This window comes from Artibeus jamaicensis, unplaced genomic scaffold (genome assembly GCF_021234435.1).
Source record: "Artibeus jamaicensis isolate MK-2021 breed Jamaican fruit bat unplaced genomic scaffold, CSHL_Jam_final contig_519, whole genome shotgun sequence".
Lineage (NCBI taxonomy): Eukaryota > Metazoa > Chordata > Mammalia > Chiroptera > Phyllostomidae > Artibeus > Artibeus jamaicensis.
The window spans coordinates 33,010,759-33,031,958 of record NW_026521871.1 but is presented as its reverse complement, the minus strand read 5'-3'; the positions used below and the strand labels follow the sequence as shown (position 1 = coordinate 33,031,958).

Sequence of the window (21,200 nt, the reverse complement as noted above, 5' to 3'; positions counted from 1 at the left end):
TTTATATGGTCTGATCATTTTATGTGGCCAACAAGATTTTTTAAGTAAACTTTTATTATATTGACTGCCTTTTTTCAGAAGTGCTTTATTACTAAAATATGGTAAAGAAATAAAGTGCTAATAACATTCCTAAAGCCTTGAAGCCAAGAAATCCATGGTTAGCAGTATTAGTACTTAATTAGCTAATCAGAATTTCAGAGGACACTGATTTTTATATAAATGTAATTTTGTAATATTTTATGGCCAAATAACTAAGAATTTATACTATAAGCACATCTATATCTGCAGTACTCGTACCGTTGTATTAAAGAGAGTTGTTAATTTCCAACCAGTAAGGTAGAATGGTAATACTATCTCTTATCTAGTCCAGAGTAAAGAGATCTTTCTCCTTTTTAAAAATGTATGTATACTCTGTGCACAATACACATATCTGAAGCATTTGGTCTGATGAGTTTCGACAGTGTGTTATAGGACATAACCCATGTAACCACCATCCAAAAAAAGTATCTGGAGTAACTGTTTCTTTCACCGAGAGTTCCCTTGTGTTCCTCTGCATTTGGTTCCAACCCTAGTACCACGTATTATTAGCTTTTCCTTTTCTTGAGCTTCACATAATGAGACCACACAATATGCACTCTTTCATGTCTAGCTTTTTTTTTGTTCAGCATAATGTCTTTATAATTCATCCACGTTGTTGTATGTACCACGTATCACTCATTCTTCCTTTTAGATTGCTGAGTTGCATTCCATTCTGTGAATATACCACAGGTTGTTTATCTGTTTTTCTGCTGATAGATACTAGGTTATTTCCAGATTTGGGGTATTATAAATAAGGCGGCTTTGAACATTCTCGCATAGATGTTTTGATGATGTTTGTTCATGTTATTGTTGTTTGTGGATATATGTCTGTCTTTCTCTTCAGTAAACATTTAGAAATTAAATTGCTCTATCAGATAGACGTATGCCTGATTTTATAAGAAATGACCAAACTGTTTTTTAAAAGTACTTACACGTTTTCCACTCCCCCCTGGAATATATGAGGGTTCTAATTGCTCTACATCCTTGCCAACATTTGCTATTGTCAGTGGTTTGATTTTGTCCAGTCTAGTTAGTATGAGCATGGTATCCCATTGTGGTTTGATCTTCATTTTCCTGATGACTAGTGATGTTGAGCATCTTCTCATAGCATGTTGGTGATTTACATATCTTTTTGTTGGTATCTGTTCAAATATTTTGCCTATTTTTAATGGGTTTGTCTCTTTAATCTCGATTTGTAAGAATTCTTTAAATATTCTGGGTAGGAGTCTGTCACATATATGTACTGCAAATATTATTCCCCAGCATGTAGCTTGCCTATTCATTTTCTTAATGATGTCTTTTGATGAGGAGAAAATTTTTATGTCAATGAAGTTCATTTTATCAGGTTTTTTTTCTTTTATGTTTAGTGCATTCGTTTTCCTGTCTAGGAAATATTTACCTCTCCTTATTCTCCATTGTTGAGGGTCCCAGAGACCACCCTCAGCTTCAGTGATTCACTAGGACTCACAGAATGCAGAAAGGCTGTTATAGTTACAGTGTATTATGGCAAAAGGATACAGATCAAAATCAGGGAAGGAAAAAGGCTGGCATCTAGGAGAAACCAGGTACAAGTTTCCTGTTGTCCTCTCCATCTATGAAGATATTAAATGTCCTCAAAGTACATCAGATACATCAGAGGACCATTTGTGAAGGAAGAGAAGTGAAGAGGCCAAAATTACCCGACAGGCGGGCATCTCTGTATCATATCCTCTTCCGTTCTGATGTATCCCCCTGGGCCAGAGAATCCCTGTTCTCTGAAAATGCTGCTGTTATGAACCAGTCACTGATGGAAGGAGTCACACATTGGGTCAGAAAATAAACTAGTTGAAGACTACCACTATGGAGCTAGAAACTTCAATGTTTGTTTTTATAGCTATGTCTTGGAGAGTTTATCCAATGATTTTATATACCATAATTAATGCACAATTGCTTATTATTTGCTGTGTTAGTAACCACTGTTCCTAATTGTGTGCAGACCCAGTGAGGGAAGCCCCACAGTCTAGCTACATCCGCTCACCCGTCGGCGCCAGCCTTTTATCCCTAACGAGCACTATTCCTTTTACTTCCCCTCCCATCGACAAGAGCTTGCCTACCACATGCAAAATAATCATAGCCCATTTCAGTTGAAAGCCAGACTCCTATGAATAAGGAATAGCAAACTAGTTTTCCTGGTTTAGTTTTAAGAAAAGCCTGTAAAATCTAGAGGTCCCTGAGGTATGGTATGAGTTCATTTTTTAAGATAATGGAAACCTCACAATATGGCAAAAAGGTTGGAGTTAGATATGTCTTCCACTGATACAAATTTGCTACACTCAACTTCAAAGTTAAAGAATTAAAGAAAATTGGAAAATTCATTTTATAGAACTTGAAGCCTTCAATTTATGGAATTTGTAAGTAGAAATACATCCCGAATGTTAGCTTGGATGTTAGAATCATCTTGAAAAGTACTACATTACAATCTTGACAACTCTTTTAAATTTTTTATTAAAAGACCAATGTCTATAAGCATAAAAGAAATAAATATGAGCCAGCATCCATTTAGTGCAGGTCATTATCATATACTTTGAAAAATACAGGAATGTGAAGAGAATATTGTTTCCATCCAAAAACCAAGGACACATTTATTTTATATGTGTATATCAATTAATTTTTCCAGCTACCTTTTGCACTTCAGAGAACAATTTAAAAATAAGTTTTATGTTTTTATGGTGGAATCAAGTATAGGTAGATAAAGGTGAGAAAATGATAGAAGAAAAGGAGACAGGATAGAAAGTAAAGGGAAAAATGAGAAAATACGGTCTCAGAAGAAAAATGAACGTACATCTAGCAATGGGACTGAGTCAGCATTCCTCAAAGGCTAGACTGGTGTCCAGGCCTCCTACATGGTCCTGTCTTCTCAACAGTGCCCTGAATGAGAGGGTAGGAAGCCACTGACACAGCAGGTGATACACCTGAGAGGGGCAGGGGGCTGTCCTGTAACCCTGCCTCTCACCTGTGCCAGGACGAGAGACCCTGTGTCTAGAATTCATTCTGCAACCTCTACTAAGCAAAGGAGCACTTATATTTTAAACAGAGCCTCTTAAATCTTTAGAAAGAATTCCCTTTGTCATGATTTTTAACTATCTTCGGGTATGTTTTGCAACTTGTGCAACTCGTCTCATTTTGTAAAGCCAGGCAAAAAAAGGACTGCTTTCCCTCCAAGCCGTCCGCGGCATATTGGAGGATTGCTCCCCAGCTTTTTCAGCTGCTCTTCCAGCTCAAGGTCATACCTCTCCTCTGTTCTGCTCCATTTTGCAAGTACAAAACTCAGTTCCACTGGAAGTTAATGTCTCCAAGAGCTATCTCCCATAGTTGTCAGTTACCTCCTGCACTGTAGACACTGTTTACTCTGTGTTGGCACTGTGTTTACTTTTGAAGGATAATGTCATGGGGTACAGAACTCAAAGGGGTGGTTTTTATCTCTCAGCACTTCACATGTTCCCCGGGGCCACTCTCTTCGGGCCTGCATGGTTTACTGAGAAGTTGGATGTGATTCTTACCTTTACTCCTCTGTAGGTAAGGTGATTTTCCCTCTGGCTGCTTTCAGGGTTGTTTTTCTTTTTCTATGGTTTTCTGTAGCTTAAAAATAATATGACTAAGTATAGTGATTCTGGTATTTATCCTGTTTGATGTTCTCTGAGCTTCCTGGATCTGCGGTGTGGTGTCTGACATTAATTTGGGGAAATCCTCCGTCATTGTTGTTTCACGCATTTCTTCTCCTTCTGTTACTCCCATTGTGGGAATGTTACACCATTATAGTCGCCCCACAGCTTCTGGATATTCTCTTCTGTGGGTGGGATTCTGTCTCTTTCTGTTTGCTTTTCAGTTTGGAGAGTTTCTGTTGAAATATCTTCAACTTCAGAGATTCTTTCCTCAGCTGTGTCCAATCTACTAATAAGCCCACCAAAGACATTCTTCATTTGTTTCAGTTTTTTTGCTCTATCCTTTCTCTTTTATCCCTTAGAATTTCCTTCTCTCTGCATAAATTTTCCATCTGTCTATACTCACTGTCTATTCATTAGATCCCTTAACATTTTAATTATAGTTGTTTTAAATTTGTAGTCTGACCATTCCAACATCCCTGCTGTATCTGAGTCTACCTCTGACGCTTGTTCTGTCTCTTCAAACTCTGCATTTTGCTTTATCGGTATGTCTTATACTTGTTTTCATGGTTGGGAATGATGCAGTAGGTGAAAGGAGCTGCGATTGGTAGACCTTTGGTGATGTAGTGACAAGGTGTGGGAGGAGAGGAGGCCTGTGGCCCTCTGGGTAGGCCAGCGTTGCCACGAGGCTGTGCCTCTGGACTGCGAACGGCACACACACCTCTCGGCCACTGTCCCCCGTTTGTGCATGGCCAAGATTTGGATATTGGGAGAAGAAAAGTTGTGGAAATTTTTACAGATGTGATAATGTGTTCTTTGAATCTGTAGGACAGTTTTAGAAGTTGAATTAAAACAGCTCGCGACTCTGGCAATTAAGAGGGCACTAGAGACCCTAAAAGTTCTTCCAGTAGAACGTGGGTTAGAAAGCTGGGCTACAAGAGATTGAGGGTAGTTAGAGGGTAGGAAGAGGCACCAGGAGTTTCAGAGATTTTTTTTTAAGTCTCAGAAACTGAACAAATGGGGCCCAGCGGTAAACCCAGGTTGGGTTCTAGTACAGGTGTTTTGAAGGATTCATGAATTTTCAGAAAAACGCCCTTTTGCTACTGATTCAAGCTAGTAAATGAAGTCATGCCCAAAACATGTTGTTGGTACAATTTCAAGACAATCTTTCCTTGATGGTACTACTTACTTAGTAATAGTATGTGGTAGAAAATAGGAATGAAAGGCTTTGATCACACAGAATTTGTCACTCATCAGGTTTGTGATCTAATGTCTTAATTGCAGAATCCTTTTGCTGTTCATCTCAGCTCTATTTACACATTACACTCTATCTTTAATCCAGTTCGATCTTCACTGCCCATCAGATCTCCGATAACTGCATTGTCATTAATTTAGCATATGTGCCTTAATAGTGTAAAGTCACAGGCAATAATTGTTGCAAATGGTTTAGTATTTCTTGTAGGGAATGCTGCTAGTAATATTTAAGATCTATATTAACTGACTTGGCCTAAAAATTGTCATGCCTTAAAAACAAACTATGGACAGTCTGCCTTTCCTAGAAGTACATAGTTTACAGTTGTTTATATCTGAAAATAAGTAGAGTTGCCATCGACAGTTGTTTTGAAAAGCATATATTCTTCTGGAAGCTATGGGTAGTGGATGAGGGGGAAATTGGTTAAAAACAAAAAAACATTCAAAAAAGGAAAACAGTGCTCATTCCCTTTTAAGAGCTATTCAGATGAAAAATGGCTCGGCATGAGCTTGATCTGTATGTTTTTCGTGGTTATTAGTAGTAATGAAGATGCATTAACCGTATTCTCTTGACAATGCTCCAGCAGTTCCTTAGTACTTTTATCAGCATATAAATTTTACAACTGGCAATATGGGAATTTGACTAGTACATTTTTGTTTATAAAAAAGGGTAACAACATTACAACTTCTTCATATCTATGAATTATGAATCTTGACTTGCAAAGAAGCAAAACTAAACTGCAGTAGAACTTCACATCGTGGTAGCTCTTCTTTCTGCTGCCTCCTCACAAGGCGTGGGAGTGTCTGGAGGCCGCCGAGCGGAATGCAGTGCCAGAGGTGAATGCCTGCTTACTCTGGGATCTATGAGTTCTTTTCATTTTAGCCATTCTTTTTCTCAATAAACATGTCTTCCGTGCTTTCTCCGTTGTTAAGCTACAGTGTCTAAACTGGGGATGCTGTCCTTCACAAGTAAACAGCTAAAAGTGAAGAAGTGGTGTGTAACCACTATATATCCTCATATCTATTAGGAAACACTACTTCTTAATACTTTTTGAAAGGATATTAAATAGCTCGGTTCTTTAAAGATTAAACTTGATACAGAAAGAGGACTTTGACAATGAATTTTTTCACATTTCAGTGAGTTATAAATGAATGAATCTCTATTATAAAGCTGAATTCCAGGATTTAAATTTGATTTGTCCTATGTCCAAAGCAATGTAATTCTTCAATACCTAGCCCATAATGTTAGCTAGTACCGTTAGAGAAAACTTTATGGAAGAAAGAAGCATAGTGTTCTTTCCTTTTATTAATAGAACTGTGGATCCGTTTGGCTTTACAGCTGCATGTGCTAATGCCAAGGGCACAGCTGTTGTGAGAAAGGTGGGAAAGGCACCAGGGAAGTGCTGTCAGGTAGATCTGATCCAGGTTAAAATTCAGGTTAACTAAAATCAAGTAAGTGAATCCCTCAGACTTGATTTTCAGCGTCTCACTTTAACGAAGAAAAAGCAAAATGGAAGAAAAGCTTCTATTAATTATTTGAGCAATAAAGTACAAACTTCAGTGTTGTCATGGAGTTGGATTCTTGTACAACTAAAATAATTGATAATCATAACTGTCTTCAAGAAGATACTAGCTAGCTCTGAACCAGTTCAAGATCATGAATCGTTTGGGAAGTAATCGCTCGTGTAGCAGCTGTTTAGTTGGTGTCCTCTATTTGCCAGGTACAGCACAGGTGCTGGCCAGCCCTGGAAGCCCAGGGAGGAAGTGTGTGTGAGGGAGGGAGTGTTTCCAGGGGTGAACTGCTGCTGAGGGGCAGAGTGGGATAAGAATGGACCTTTGGCTCTGCAGTGCCTAAGTCACTGGTGACCTTGAGGAGTGCATTTGGAGCAGCCGCAAGGAGCCAGCCAGGCCTTACAGAGCCAGAAACTGACGGAGCAGCAGTAGCACCTTAAGACACCTTTTGAAACAAAACTCATTGTGAGGTCATGGAAATCATACAGCAGAGAAGGAGAAGGTGGTGACGCAGGAGAGGGAGCCGCAGAGCCCGAATGGAGAGGCTGGCCACAGCGAGGAGCGCGGGGCTCTTCCCCTGCAACACGCGAGAAGACATAGACTGTGGGTAGATGCTGCTGCCATTTGACAGATACTTATAAAACACCTATGGGTGCTGGGCAATGGCCAAATAGCAGAGAGACAACAAATCCTTGTCTTCATGAAACTTCTACTCTAGTGGAGATTGGAGGAAGTGGACAAATGATAATCAAATAAGTAAAATATATAGTATGTCAGCTGATGCAAAGTGCTATCAGGAAACGTGAAGCAGAGAAGTGGGGAAGGAGCCTGTGGAACGTGGGGGCAGGTGGCGGGGGTGAGTGCTCATTGCAGGGCCTGTGGTCTGGGCATTTGGTATGATTCCTGTGAGTTTACTTCATGACTCTCGAGTTTATTTTTCCAAATCACATTCAATGTAACCTCGTCCTCACAGACAAGACCGAGTGGGAAACCTCGTCTCAGCCTGGCTTCACAGGCTCCCCTTTCTGTGGGTGGCCCAAGCCGCACCCAGCCCTGTTCCCCTCCTTTTAGTCCTCACCATGGGTTTTAATCATGCTTTTATTTATGTATTTGATTAGTACATTTACTCCCTACTAGACTAGAAGCTACAAGAAGGAAACTGTCTGTTTCGGACAGTTGTCTCCTCAGAACCTGGCACAGTGTCGGCACACAGTAGGCCCTATTTATTAAATGGAGGGGTGAATGGATGGATGGGTGAGAATTATAAAGACTGTCTTCCAGAAGCCACATCTTTAAGAGTCCTGTTGTTTTATTATCTTGTGGTCACTAAGTTTTCACTTCTCACTTGGTACAGCCGAGCTAGCAAATAGCCATTTCGAAGCAGGTAAGATACGTTTTTATACCAATGGCATATGTGAAATAGTGCAAAATATAGTTGTCCTCTAATTTAAATCATGTCTCTCCACCTAATTTTTTTACAGGACCAATGCCAAAGGCACTCCCCTGAATATAAATAAAGTCTCTAATAGCCTGATTAATTTTGGAAGGAAGTTGATTTCTCCAGCAATGGCCCCAGGCAGTACCGGTGGCCCTGTATCCGGAGGCAGCTCCTCCATGGCTGTGGCTCCCACCAGGACCTTACCAACCTTAGCAGAGGCCCCCAGACATCATTTGCAGCAGCAGCAGCAACAGCAGCAGCAGCAGCAGCAGCAGCAGCAGCAGCAGCAGAGACTCCTGAAATCAGAAAGCATGCCAGTGCAACTGAACAAAGGTGAGGAAGAAAGAAGTACTAATACATCTGAAGGAAACCCTCCCAGTACAGTCTGGGGTTTCCTCACCTGCCTGTGAGAACCCAACTGCCTAGAAATAGGAATCAATGCAAAACTTAATTTTTAAAAGATCCATTCTATTAGATTCTTTTACGTTGTATTATTAGATATTACATCATTCTTTATTATGGACCATTTTATGAGATTATTTGTGAAGGTGTTTTTTGGTTTTGGGGATTTTTTTTACATTTATATCCTACAATAATTGCATTTGGGTTCGGTGGATTCCGGTAGAGTATGGCACGAAGTATCACAACACAGAATGTGAAATCCGTTGCTATCTCAGATGATAATGCTTTTGACCAGAAGGGAATCTGAACTGGGAAGGTTCGAATCCCACGGGCTGTACTGGGCACAGCATTCGTCCATGCAGTGGGTCTGGGGGAAATGTGCCACTAGGCTTGCAGTCACTCGTCCGGCTGTTTTACCTCTGAGCTCAACAGACTAGACCCTTCAGGGGAGAAAAAGCTAAGCAGAATGTCAAGCAGCCAAAGCAAGTGTCTGAGTCCGTGCACTAACAATGAGCCATAGAATGTGAGAGCAGAGGAAACCTGGCAGATGCGCCGATCCAAAGCCTCCTTTGGTGTGAGTGAGGGCACTGCCGTGGGGACTGTTAGTGGCGCTCTGGCCCCGGGACCTGGGTGAGCTCCCTTCGTTTCTGAGCCTCCCCCGTGTCTCTCCTGCCTCGTGTACTGTTTCCTAAGGGGGCCCGTCAGGTTCTAACTCGGAATCTTTATGCTCTGACTTTCCACTCATTTTCAGAGACAGATGATCAAGTACCCCTATTTATAGCAGATGAGAGACTCTGTTATCTATACTACAGAAAAAAGAAATACTAACACAATGGCAGAAAATGTATACAAGTCATTCCTTAGCATTCCAAAGCATCAGATAGCCATTTCGTTTCGAGTCAGATAGACTGACCGATGCCCCAATCGTGTCTTCCAGGGAGCCCTGCATAATAGCCCTGTTAAAGAACCGGTGTTGGCAGTAGCAGCAGTAACGTTGAGTCAGTAGGAAGACCTTAAACCATGTTCCATCTACTCTGTTTAAGGAGTTTGCATCCAAAATAATGAAAAAATTTTAATTACTGGTATTTAAATTGGTAAACTTAAGTTCAATGGGCATTATTACCCAGTGATTTAAAATAATGAGCATTATTGAGTAATGAGTGTGTGTTCTTCCTCAAATATACCATGTTATCTATTGTTGCCTATATGAAGTATTAGACACTATATATTAGTATTTAAATTTTATCAGCATATTCAGTTTACCTACATCAGACTATGTTGTTTAAAATTACATTCTCCTCTTCTTACTCTGGCGCTATCACACACGATTTAAAGAAAAGGAGACTTCAGATCATTAACATGTTGTAAATGTATTTTAATGCCAGGAGACTTGCCCACTTACAGAATGGAAATGAATGTTATTTTATATATTTCATAATTGTACTGTTTTATTGTTCTAAACAAATATGATTTCAATATTGCTTTGATAACAAGCTGTACTCAGTAGTAATTCTAACTGATGGCAGGCAAATGAGTCAGAGAATCTCTTAATGCTGTAGCTTAAATTTTCTGAGGAACCAAGCCAAATGACTATAGAAATATAAAGTTGTGTCTCTAAGGAAATGTCAAGTATTAATATCACAGTAAGTGAGAAAGGAAGTGCATGAGTATGGAACAATTGATGAAAACCAAGTCCCCAGTTATAAGAAGACAACAGAGCACTTAAGCAAAGTATTTGGAACATGAGCATCATCACTGGGGCATTTCATACCCCATCCCTGTGCTGGAGGGAAGCAGCCTTGTTTGGCAACTCTTGTCTCTCTTTATTCCTGGTTTGTTCTTCTCGTGTCAATCTACAGAAAGCTTGTCTACCTTCATAATTGAAGATGAATATTCCTGGTAATGCCCCTCCCTGCATAAAGTCTCGAATAAAGCAGAGGAAAAGGCAAAGAGCAGTTTACACAAGTACAAGCTGGTGTAGGTTGATGCCATTCATCCGCTCATGCACGGTGAACTGTAAGCAGAACCCTAAAGCTTTCTGACCATTTGTTTCCTGACCCTAAGTAAGAGGTTTGGACTGGTCCCTGGGGCGTTTCGAGCTCCAAGAATCTGTGGCTCCTGTGGCGAAAGATTTTTCATTAGCTCTGCAACGAAAAACACTTCTCCGGCACTGGTTCTTTCAGCAGGTATTTCCCACTGGTGTCCTGCTGTGCTGTCACACCCACTGATCTGCAGGTGTGCCACAGATTTGTGTGGCGTGGTGAGCACGGCTGGCACGCCATCCGGGGGCTTGTGTTGGAATATGGCGTCTAACTGTCTCAGAACGGCGCCATCTCCTTAGTGCCTTTGAGCAAAGATAATGTAACAGCCTTTTTAGTGTACTCTGCTGGAAAATTTGAAAGTTGTTTTGAAAAATGGATGTTTATAAAGATGAAAATGCTTATGGTTTTCCTAGGTTAGTTAACTCTCAATCATTTGTGCTTATACAGGGGAACAGCTATATGGAAAACAGAAAATTCATGTACGCATTGCTTGGAATGTGTTCTGTACTTCATGTATGTGTCGGGGGTGGGGTCGTGGGAAGGAAGGAAAAGGGAGCACAGACGTCCCTTCATAATTTTCCTGGTAATGTTTGATATTAAAATCAGTTTTCAGTCTCTAAACAAACACTAATAGGTGGTCCAGAAGCAGCAGAATAAAATGGGTAGCAAGCATACAATTAAAAATTCCCTTTAAATATGCAGGAAATAAGCACACTATTTATCAGTGAATAGAGAGTTAACCATGTTATGAAAATTCAGGACCTGATAAGTTCTGCTAAAAGCTGTTCATCACTTGTTTGGAGCATGTACCTATTTATAGATTTTATTGCAGTTAGAGGAGAATATAAATGTGCGTACTGTTAATTGATAGGAATGATTATAATTGCAATGCACTAATTTCTAGATGAGCTGACCATGTGTAACTCATAACTGTAGCAAGTGCCAAGGCACTGAGGATATGTTGTTTAATTAAAAAATGGACTTTTTACTATTGTATAAAAAGTATAGGAAAAGCAAGTCTACTAATCTTACAGTATTGTACATAGAAAATATGGTGCCTTTTAAGAAGCCCTTTTTTTTAACCTAGTTAATCTCAGAATATCATAGGCCTTCACAAGCTGTGGTGTCTGGAGGGTTACTCTGTTGACAGCAAGTGCTTGTGCTGAACTTTGTCATCTGGGAAGGAAATCAAAGAAACACAACGTCTCCCTTCCATAAGCAGGCGTGTGCCTCCGTCCCCCACAGAGTTTCCTGTAGTGCTCCTTTGCCTTTCTCTCCTGTGGTCCGAAAATGCGATCCTTTTTCCCCATTTCCTTTGTCTGGTTCCTGAATTTGAACACTTCTTTACTTGCAGCGTTTACAGCAGGTCCAATTTGTAAATGAAATCTCGCCTGAAATAAGTATATCAAGTTTAAAGGGTATGCAGTTCACAGATTTATTTTTACATGTTGACATTTGGTACATGTGGTAACTTTTGAAATCTTTTCAATACTTAATACGAAATTAGAACTTCTTTAGGTCTTTATCTGATCACTGGAGAAGTTGGTTTCAAGTCTAGTTAAAAATAAATTTTGCCTGTTAGACAGGGAAATCAGTTTCAAAAGAATGCTTATTTAATAAATGCCTATAATTTTTTGGATAAAGGCTTTTGAAAAGAAAATATAAAACCGTACTGATATTTGTAGCACAATGAAATCTGTTCAGCAGAATCTTTTGATTGCTAGAATATCCCATACTTCCAACTGGGAGAAACTTGTTTTATACTTTAGTAGAAGCTTGTTTTATTTTTTTTCTTTAAGAAAAATATGCACAAATGCTTTTTAGGAGTTACTTTAAAAAAAAACAGTTCCCTTAAAAATATTTTCTATTTATTTTCATAAGATTGCACTGTATTTTCTGTTTTACCTTACTTTTAGTAACTCAGTTGACAAATGTATTACAATATTAAGTATGAAAGAAAAGTTGATATTTTTCCTTTTTATGAAATCTAATTATTTTCTCTTATGAAATCCAGGTGATATAGTTACAGGAAGCAGTGCTCAGGTTTCTGTTCCTGTCCAGACTCTAACTGACCTCCAAGGTACAGTTACCATGGCAGCGATGTATATCTCTTTGCCTGCAGTGTTATCATTGCCTATTCCAAAACTCCATTATTCCTTTTGCCCACCCTCCATTCATACTGTTTATCAGTTCACTACCATTGTTCAGCCACTTGGTGGCACTGTTGTTCAGAACAAAAGTCCCGCTCATGTCACCTTGGAAATGCCACATCTAGCTGTGATGTGGGTTTTCTATTAAGTTCGTTCACATCAGCCTCTTCCCTTGTGAAGTATGGTCACTCTACATTTTGTGGTGATTTTCACACTGTATTTTATTGAGCAGCTCACACCCAACTGTTCTTTTTGATGCATAGGAGCTCTGTGACAATAACGGACAACTTAGTTCTGAGATGAGACCATTTTATGTGCTGTTTGTATGCGTATTATTACATGTGCTGGGTATTCGCCGCAGTACTTGTTTTATTTTACCTAAAAGAATTACAACTTGATTTTCAAATAAATTTTTAAGTACAGGCTTTGTATTATGAATCACAGCAACAGAAAGTTTGGTGTGACAAATCTCCATGCATAACTTGCAATGATTCAAAATAAAAAGGCATTTTAATACCACAGTTATTTGTTCAAAATATAGAAAAAAGTTTTAAGAGATACAGAATAATAGTAATCCATATTCAGCATCTCCTGCGGAATGTAAAAACATATAAACATTTAAAGTTGCTGCATTAATCTCATATTATGTAACCTTTTAGATAAAATATGCTAAAGAGAGGAGTTATATTAAGTGGAAGCCTAGACTAACTTTAATAATCTCCCACTTAAATTCAAACAGGAAAGATAACAGTATTAAAATTCATATTATGTTTTCCTTCAGTTGAAAACATCCACATAATTTAGTAGTGCTAGTAGTATTAAAATACTGTTCTAATAATATGTCTTCATGATCTCTGTTTTTCTTGATGAACTAACAGAAAAGAAGCTATTGTGATTAGGAAATGAGTGGTGTGTGGCCCTCTTGCAAAAAAACAGTTGCTAGTAGAGGGATGTGACCTTACTTCTATATATAGTTCTGTTTTTTCCAAGTATAGTTTCTGGCTGCATTCTGGTAATTGAACCAGCTGACCTTTCAGGGTTTTTTCAGTCTGGAGATTCCATGAGGAGCTGCTGTTTACTCTTCCTAGTGGTGCCTGTTAACTGATATAAAGGGATGCGGTAACATGGAAATAGAAAAGGCAAATAATCTCCAAATGATTTCTCTTTAGCCTTGTCAGTTATTGCACTTAAATAAATATTGATGTGATCATCTGCTATGATGAGAATTCATATGACTTAAATTTGTTTCCTAAAATTAAAATCTGTGTGTCCCCTCCCCCACCAACAACTCTTTAACAAGTGTTCTGTTATCCCAAAGTTACTTGGCTCTGGAAAGACAAAGCGGAGGCTGCCTTGCGTATTCTGGCTTCTGAGTCGGTGCTATCATATGCTCAATCCATTTTTCCCCACAGACCGGGGCCACTTAACAAAGTTGGTTTTTAGGTGGCATCTGGAAGGAGGAAGTTGTATCACCTTATTCAAATAACTTATATAAGTAGAATCATGTCATTCACTTATTCAGCAAGTATTTATTGAGTGCCTGCTGTGTGCCAGCCTCTGTTTTTGTTAGGCCCTTGCTTTCCCCCCACAGCTTGACCAGGTGACGTGGGCATCAGCCTGTACTTTATGTGACCCGACAAGAATGCCCAGTCAGGAACCAGCTCTTTCTCTGGATACCCTGTTCAGAAGCCCCCCTGCCTGCCACTTTCTGGCAGAGAGTCAGGCTGCTGGGGACGGCGCCGGCCTCTTTATGAGGCCTGAGTAAACAGCCCTCAGTCGAGGGTGACCACTACGACAGTGATGAGTGGGCAGTGAGACAGTCCGAGTGGAAGAAGTCACCTTGTGTTTTCTCCAACACATTGCCTGCACGGTGTCAGAAAGCAAACAGAAGCAGAAGTAAACCGAAATAGTGGTGGCAACAAGAAACTTTTTAAAAATCTGTGCTTCATAGGGTTAGTTACGTTAGAAGTTAGAGAACCTCATCAAATGTGCCAAAGCCATTTATAGTCCCCTGTTTAATATTTCAAGAATAGATAAGCTTTTCATTTCATGTAACTAAAACTATCATTTATTTAGGCTTTCCCCAAATGTCTTTTTTTTTTTCAAGAACTGAAGCAAATACTTTCCATGATTCTTTGATTATATAGTCTTTTTAGAGATTTTGTATCTGTAACCTTTGCCTTTTAAAACACAATAATTATATGGTTTTGATTGTTTTAAGAAAAGCACTGAATATAAAGTGAAATTTTATAACTTAGATCAATAAATAATTTTTGGAAAATTTGGAAAGTTCATTTTGTATCTCAGTATAAGTTGCAGTCATTTAAAATTTACCACAGGAGAATTAGTTTTTTGAAGACAATTCAGTAGGTTTCCTCAAAATTATTTTTGAAAATATACAGCTACCCCAGAAACTATTTTTTACAGATATTTAGGAATTTATTCACAAACCAAAAAGCTTTTTAATATGCATACACACACGCACACATACAGACAAACACACAGGCATTACTTCCAAAGAGAATTTATAGAGTTTCCAACAGCAGAAGTATATAAGTATCATCATATAATAGACCATTAGAAAAGAAATTTCAGTTTTGTGGGTTACTGCCATAGGCATTTTAAAAATTTATATTTGTGTGTGTATAATTTCTGTTAGTGGACATGATTATATATGTGTATATATATATATGGGTGCAGACATAGATATCGTTATATAGCATTTAAAATATAAAGGAAGGAAAAGGTTACGAAACAACCTCCCTGCCCAGATAACTGCTGTTGGTGTTCTTAAGATAAAGCTAAAACACACATATCATTAGACAATCCCAACGAATTAAAGGTATTAAAGAGAAAAATATAATCCTCCCTTTTCTCCGCCTACTTTTTTCTGCCAGCCCATTTCCCTAAGGGTAATTATTGTTAAGTTTCTTATTGTTTCTTTCAGGGAAAAAAGTAGGTATTAAACTGAGAAGTGCAGTGGGAGTCACGCTGATGTGATACTCACATGTCTGGAGGTGACTTCCTCTCTGGACCTTTAAGAATAAAACACCAATGGAGATGTCCTAGGCAGATCACGTGCCACAAACTGGTAGACAAAGAAAAGGGAGACTAAATCAACTGCAGCAGGACAGTGTAATGACCAAACAGAAATGGCTTCTGCTCACGAGAGCGAGGGAAGGTAACTGAAAACCAAAAAAATTATCCCTGTGGATGACCCTGTGTTGATCGCTGAGGTTGTTCCTGAGAAACGATAGCCCTGAAGCAGAACAAATAGACCCATTCTGTTCTGTGTAATTACTCTAACAAGGCAGAGAAGTATATAATATGTAAAACAAGTTTGGGGAAGCATCAACTAGAAAATGCATTTTTGTGGACCACTTATTCCAAAAGATGTTTACTAAACAAGTTGCTTTTGGATTGAGACTAAGATCAGAATTTGCCCTTTATTTTCAAAAGGCTCCATTCCATTTTTCCTTTCTTCTAGATCATGTTTACTACTGCCCACCTGGCATAGCCCTTAATAGGGGAGCAAGGTGCACACCTCTGCCTAGCATGGGCCTGGAGTTGGGCCTGGGTTTGAATCCCGCCTCCATCCCTGCCCTGCTAGATGACCCAGAAGAGAACAGCTGCTTCAAGGGTGGTTCTCGGAAGTGACCACAACACTGTCCCACAGCAAGGGCTCGAGGGTGCGACCCGCTCAGGTGGTGGTGATGCTGTTAGAGCCGTTATTTGTTTTCCTCAAACACCTTTTGGCTTTCAGAATCAAATTGGGAAGGAGCCAACTCAGCATACTCTATATTTTGGTAGTTAATAACTTCCGATATCCTAAAACCACGTTTGCAGGCAAGGACTGGATCCAGCAGTGCTTACCCCTGTAGTTGGGCACAGCCCAGCTCTTCCAGGGGATTCTGGTACCGCCTGCTTCCGTTTGCTCTCTGCTGGCAACAGGACCTGTGCTTTTACTGAGCAGACATCAGCCCTCTTGCTGTTGTCACTCGAGGCCGAGGTAACAAAAATGTTATCAGATGCGCCGGATGCCTCCTTTTCTCCTGGGCCACTGTGTGAAGTCAGTGGCCACCCCTCCTGTGGCCACCGCACTGGGCTTCCCAGGCTTTTCCCTTTCCGCTCTTCTGAGCTGTGCCTCCCTGCCCACGACCCCAGATTTCCTAGCCACCTAAACATTTTGCTTTTGGACTTCATCCTATTTTCCACTGGTTTTGGTCTCATTTTCAATTACATATGGATGGCAGGAAGCCCTGAAGAATTTAATCAGACTCTGCTCCAGCTAGATGTTCCCAGCAGTCTAACCAGCTTCGTGAATACTGTCTTCTGCACCAAAAATGACCCTCCCCGAGCCGCCACCACCGCCCCTCTCCTCAAGTTTTTTAAGATTTACCTTACACCGCTAGTCTCCTGAGACAGAATTAGACCTTCCCTCCGCAGTGCTTCCAGAGTACTGTTGTTTACACTGCCGTTTGCTTCTGTCGCCTGGGACCATAGGCCAGTGTATGTACAAGTCTGTATTTCCCTTGTACTGTTGTTTGGGGAGCTTTTGAAGAGCTCCTGTCATGTCGGGCCCCCGTCCTCAGTGCTGGACAGAGTTTCTACTGGCGCTTCACAAGCTGTGCCCTGTTTTGGGTCACGAGGGAAAAACTATGTGCCTGCCTGATGCAGCTTAAGAACTGGTCTGTATGTAGTGTATTTAAGAACACCGTAGACCATAAAATCACTTTTAATTAACTGCCTTGGGTCAGGATTTCTGATAAATAAATGCGAGACAAAGGTTTACGCGTAAGGAGCTTTGGGCGGAGTATCCTCAAGCTCAGCACCAGAGAGTGAAAGAGGGCAGCGCTGAGCAGGATGGATAGCCCCGCAGAGGCGTCTGCCTTGAGGCAAGGGGGCCAGCGTTTGTGCTCCGTCAGCCCACAGTGGATTGCAGCTGATCCGCAGGGGAGGGGCATGACCTTGGGCAAAGCAGCTCTCTTTAGCTCAGGGAGGTTTCTGAAAGGAAGTCCTAAGAGCCAGCCATCTCCAGGCCAAACTGGGGGAGTCTGTCTGGGCAGGGCATCACAGCAATACATTTAAGAATGTGCCTCCAGGAATAAACTTTAGTTTTAGTGCAACAAAAGAAATGATTAATGTTGTTCCTATCAGTTAAAAACTTGAAAAGAGCCACTGTGTGGTCGGTCTATGGGCTGTAAGCTTGGTGAGCATATTGACCCCTCAGTTTAGAGGTGTCCAGGTGAGGCCCAGGTAATAGGCCGTCTCATCGTCTCATCCGTGATGAAAAGGGCAGGGAGGCCCGGGAGGCCTTTCTGCTGCCTCGGGCACCACTTCCTCTGGTACCTGGGCTTTTCCCGCTGATCTCCAGAGGAAATAGTCCGTCATCCTCTTTGGGAACATGCTGGAGACTCCATTTTCATAAGCTCTAAACTGTTTTTGTTCCCAAAGGGCACAAAAATGCTAGTAATTGAGGGCAAATCTATTTTGTACAGGGTTTTTGTGTGAGGTAGAGGCCGAGAACTTGACCACAGCCTTACTACATCCACCCACCTGCTAACTGTTTCCAACCCGTGAGGCTGGTGTTGACCACAATCCCCGCCCTCTGCGAAATCCGGCCTTTGTGAGACAAGCTCCTATAATTGAATACAAGAGGCCTGGCCGTCAGCTTTGTTTGTAGAAAAAGCCATCTCAAAATACATATATATGTCCTAAAAGTTGAGTAGATGGGCCTATTCCCCAAATACAGTTGGTTTGGTTTTTTGTTTTTCTTCTTTGCCGTTTTGAATTAATACCTCCTTGGAGTCACTCTCTGTGATATGGAAATGAAATAATACACATTGACACAGTCTTTAAACAAATCTTATGAAGTTTTATATATATATGTATGTATGTATATGTATGTATGTATGTTTGAACAAATCTGATATAGATATAGATAGCTATACCTCCATCCTTGGGCAGATTTGTCACACTCCCTAAGTATCAGTTTTCTTACACATAACCGATGCGGATCCTGGCCGGCAGGGTCCGTGTGTTGCGGCTGTAATGAACAAATTCACGCGGACTACAGAAGTCCTGTGGAGAAAAGGGACAGCATGGCTGTGCTCTAAGTGAGAGGGGGGCCTGGCCCCTGCCTAGATAGGCTTTGATTGCTTTTCTGGGTACATTACAGGGAGGATGGTCCTCATTTACTATGCACAGGTTCACTTTAGGTGGTTACAGAAAACAAAGGAGAGGACGTTGCTAATTACATCAAAGAAGAAGGATATTTGCAATTGTAAAGGGAAAAGTGGTTGAACTGGTTACACTCCATACTTGGGAGGTTTAGCTCAGATTTTAGGAAGTTACAGTAAGCACTTGCTCCCTCAATTCGGGGTGAGGGAGTTTTAACAAAAGTAAGTCTCATAGCAGCCTAGGTACAACGCAGGCCTGATTCCCCATGGGAGGAGAACCTATCTGTGGGCCTGGCTCCTGTGTGCCGGTCCTCGCTTCCCACTGGCTTGTCCAAGTGGGAGCTGGGCTACATTCCCATGCCATGTGGAACAGTTTCCTACACATAACTACCTCACAATGTCATTAAGATTACATGAGGTAATAGTGTAAAAGTCCATGTATGTCCTTGGACTAATAATGTTTTGCAAATATCATATTCATATAGTGTATTTTAATTTTCTACTCTCTTTGGATAGACAAACTAGGAGATGCATATTTGGGAAGGTTGGAGGGAAAATGAATAGTACACAGCTGTAGTACAGATAAAGTCTAGAATCAGAGAAGGTTCTCTGCTCTTCTAATTTCATCATGGAAATAGTTGCTTTATAAAAATTGGCATAGCTTCTTAAGATTTTTTCTTTGATAATGTTGTAAGTCCTTCTAAATGGACAGTTCTCCCAACAAGTTCAATAGAACTTTACTTGTATTTTTTAAATATAAAATAGATAGCTATAATAGGTACTAACTACCTCATTTCAGAAGTATCCAAGGCAACTAAAATTTTATAAGATTTGATATACATAACTGCTCACAACTATTTTTTTCATTTAGGAAAAAATGTGAAAAGTTGTAACAGTCCACAAAATTTTAAATTTTTCTAGGAGTATAATAAAATATAAGTGATTCTACATAGCATTTTAAATTAACTGGGAATTTGAACTGTGATGTCAAATATTGAGAGTCTAGAGATCGTAAGTAGAACATAATAACCAAAAGAGTAGTAAAGAGAATTTCCCATTTATCTGACAGTTCCGTAGGTCAGAAGTCTGGTACACACCTCGCCAAGCCAAAACCACGGTATCAGGAGGCTCTAGGAGAAAATCATCTACGCTCTCAGCAGAATCCCATCCCTTGTGACTATAGGATCAATGTCACAATTTCTTTGCTGGCTGCCAGCTGAGGGCCATTCTCAACTAGAGGATGCCACATTGGCTCATGGCCCTGTTCTTAACCTTCAAGCCCAGCAATGCCAGGTCAAGTCCCTCTCATGTTTCAACCCTCTCCTTTTTCTTTAGTCACACCTTTAACTCATATTTCTGCCTTGCTCCTCCACTTGAAGGACTTTTTGTTCACATTAGCCCACCGTGATAACCTAGGATATTCTTCCCATCTCAAGGTTCTTAACCTTAATGGTGCCCGCAAAGTCCTTTTGCTACATACCCACAGGCTCTGGGGATTAAGGGCATAGGCATCATTCTGCCTGCCTTAAAGACTTTTAAGGGGAAGATATGAATGATCAAAACTGAGCCAAGGAAAAGTAGAAAATTTTAGTAATGGAATAAACATAGAAAAATTCCAAAAAGCCATCATTGTAAAACCTTTAAAAAGTCACCAGCACTGGAGAATTTTATAGGTGGGTGATTCAAATTTTGAAGGAATAAATTCAGTTGTATAAATGTAGAAAAAGCTAAAAAAAAATTCATTTCATTTAATCAAAATGCTTTGGCTTCTTAGATTTATTTTTTTTTCTATAGACTTTTAGAAGCAATTTGAAACTCAAAGCTAAGCAACCATCTCTTTTGTTATAATTACAGTACACTGTTCCATGACCCAAAGGCAATAAAAGCTACTTAAAGAGTAGAGGTCCAAGTAGCAACAAGAAAATATTCATAAAAGTAAAAAGGAAAACCTAGGTTTATGATAAATACTTAGATTTCTTCCCACTATATCATCTTGGGGTAAGAAATGCATTCCTAAGCAGAACCATAAAAACAAAAGCCATAAAGGAAAGTATGGACACACACACACACAAAGGGCTGAGTTCCAGAACTGAGGAGGAGCTCCCCTGAATCTGCTCCTTAACGTAAAGTGCACAGAGACAGTTCCGCTGGGACCTTCGCGTGGCCTACATGACTAATGAGGCTGAGTATGTTTCAACCTCCGGCCTCATTAGTTATCAGGAAACATCAAGCGAACATAATGAAGTTCTCCCTTCATTAGATTAACCAAATAAAAAATGAGATGAACGGACAAAGATATATCATGTTACATTTGCCCATATATATGTGAATATACATACATATATCTGTTAAAGTCCTAGGGGAAAGCAATTTAGAATAATTCATGTAAGTTTAAAATGCACATACAGTTAGACTTAGTTCCATTTATATAACTCTACCTAATAAAAATAACCAATTGTTTGTACCTAAGGACAGACCTCTTTAAATTTTGTCATTTAGTTTGTAAA

The 21,200-nt window shown here is 40.0% G+C and overlaps 1 protein-coding gene across 7 annotated transcripts in view; it reads left to right on the top strand.

Annotated features, from left to right (window-relative positions):
* Positions 1 to 21,200, top strand: part of TBC1D5 (TBC1 domain family member 5) — a 485,401-nt gene that overhangs the window by 406,844 nt on the left and 57,357 nt on the right. For 6 of the 7 annotated variants that reach the window (XM_053668964.1, XM_053668963.1, XM_037143968.2 and 3 more), the window contains one exon: positions 7,964 to 8,253. In XM_053668964.1, the coding sequence (XP_053524939.1) occupies positions 7,964 to 8,253 (290 nt within the window). The remainder of the gene's footprint in view (positions 1 to 7,963; positions 8,254 to 21,200) is intronic. The other variant, XM_053668967.1, reaches the window with a different exon arrangement.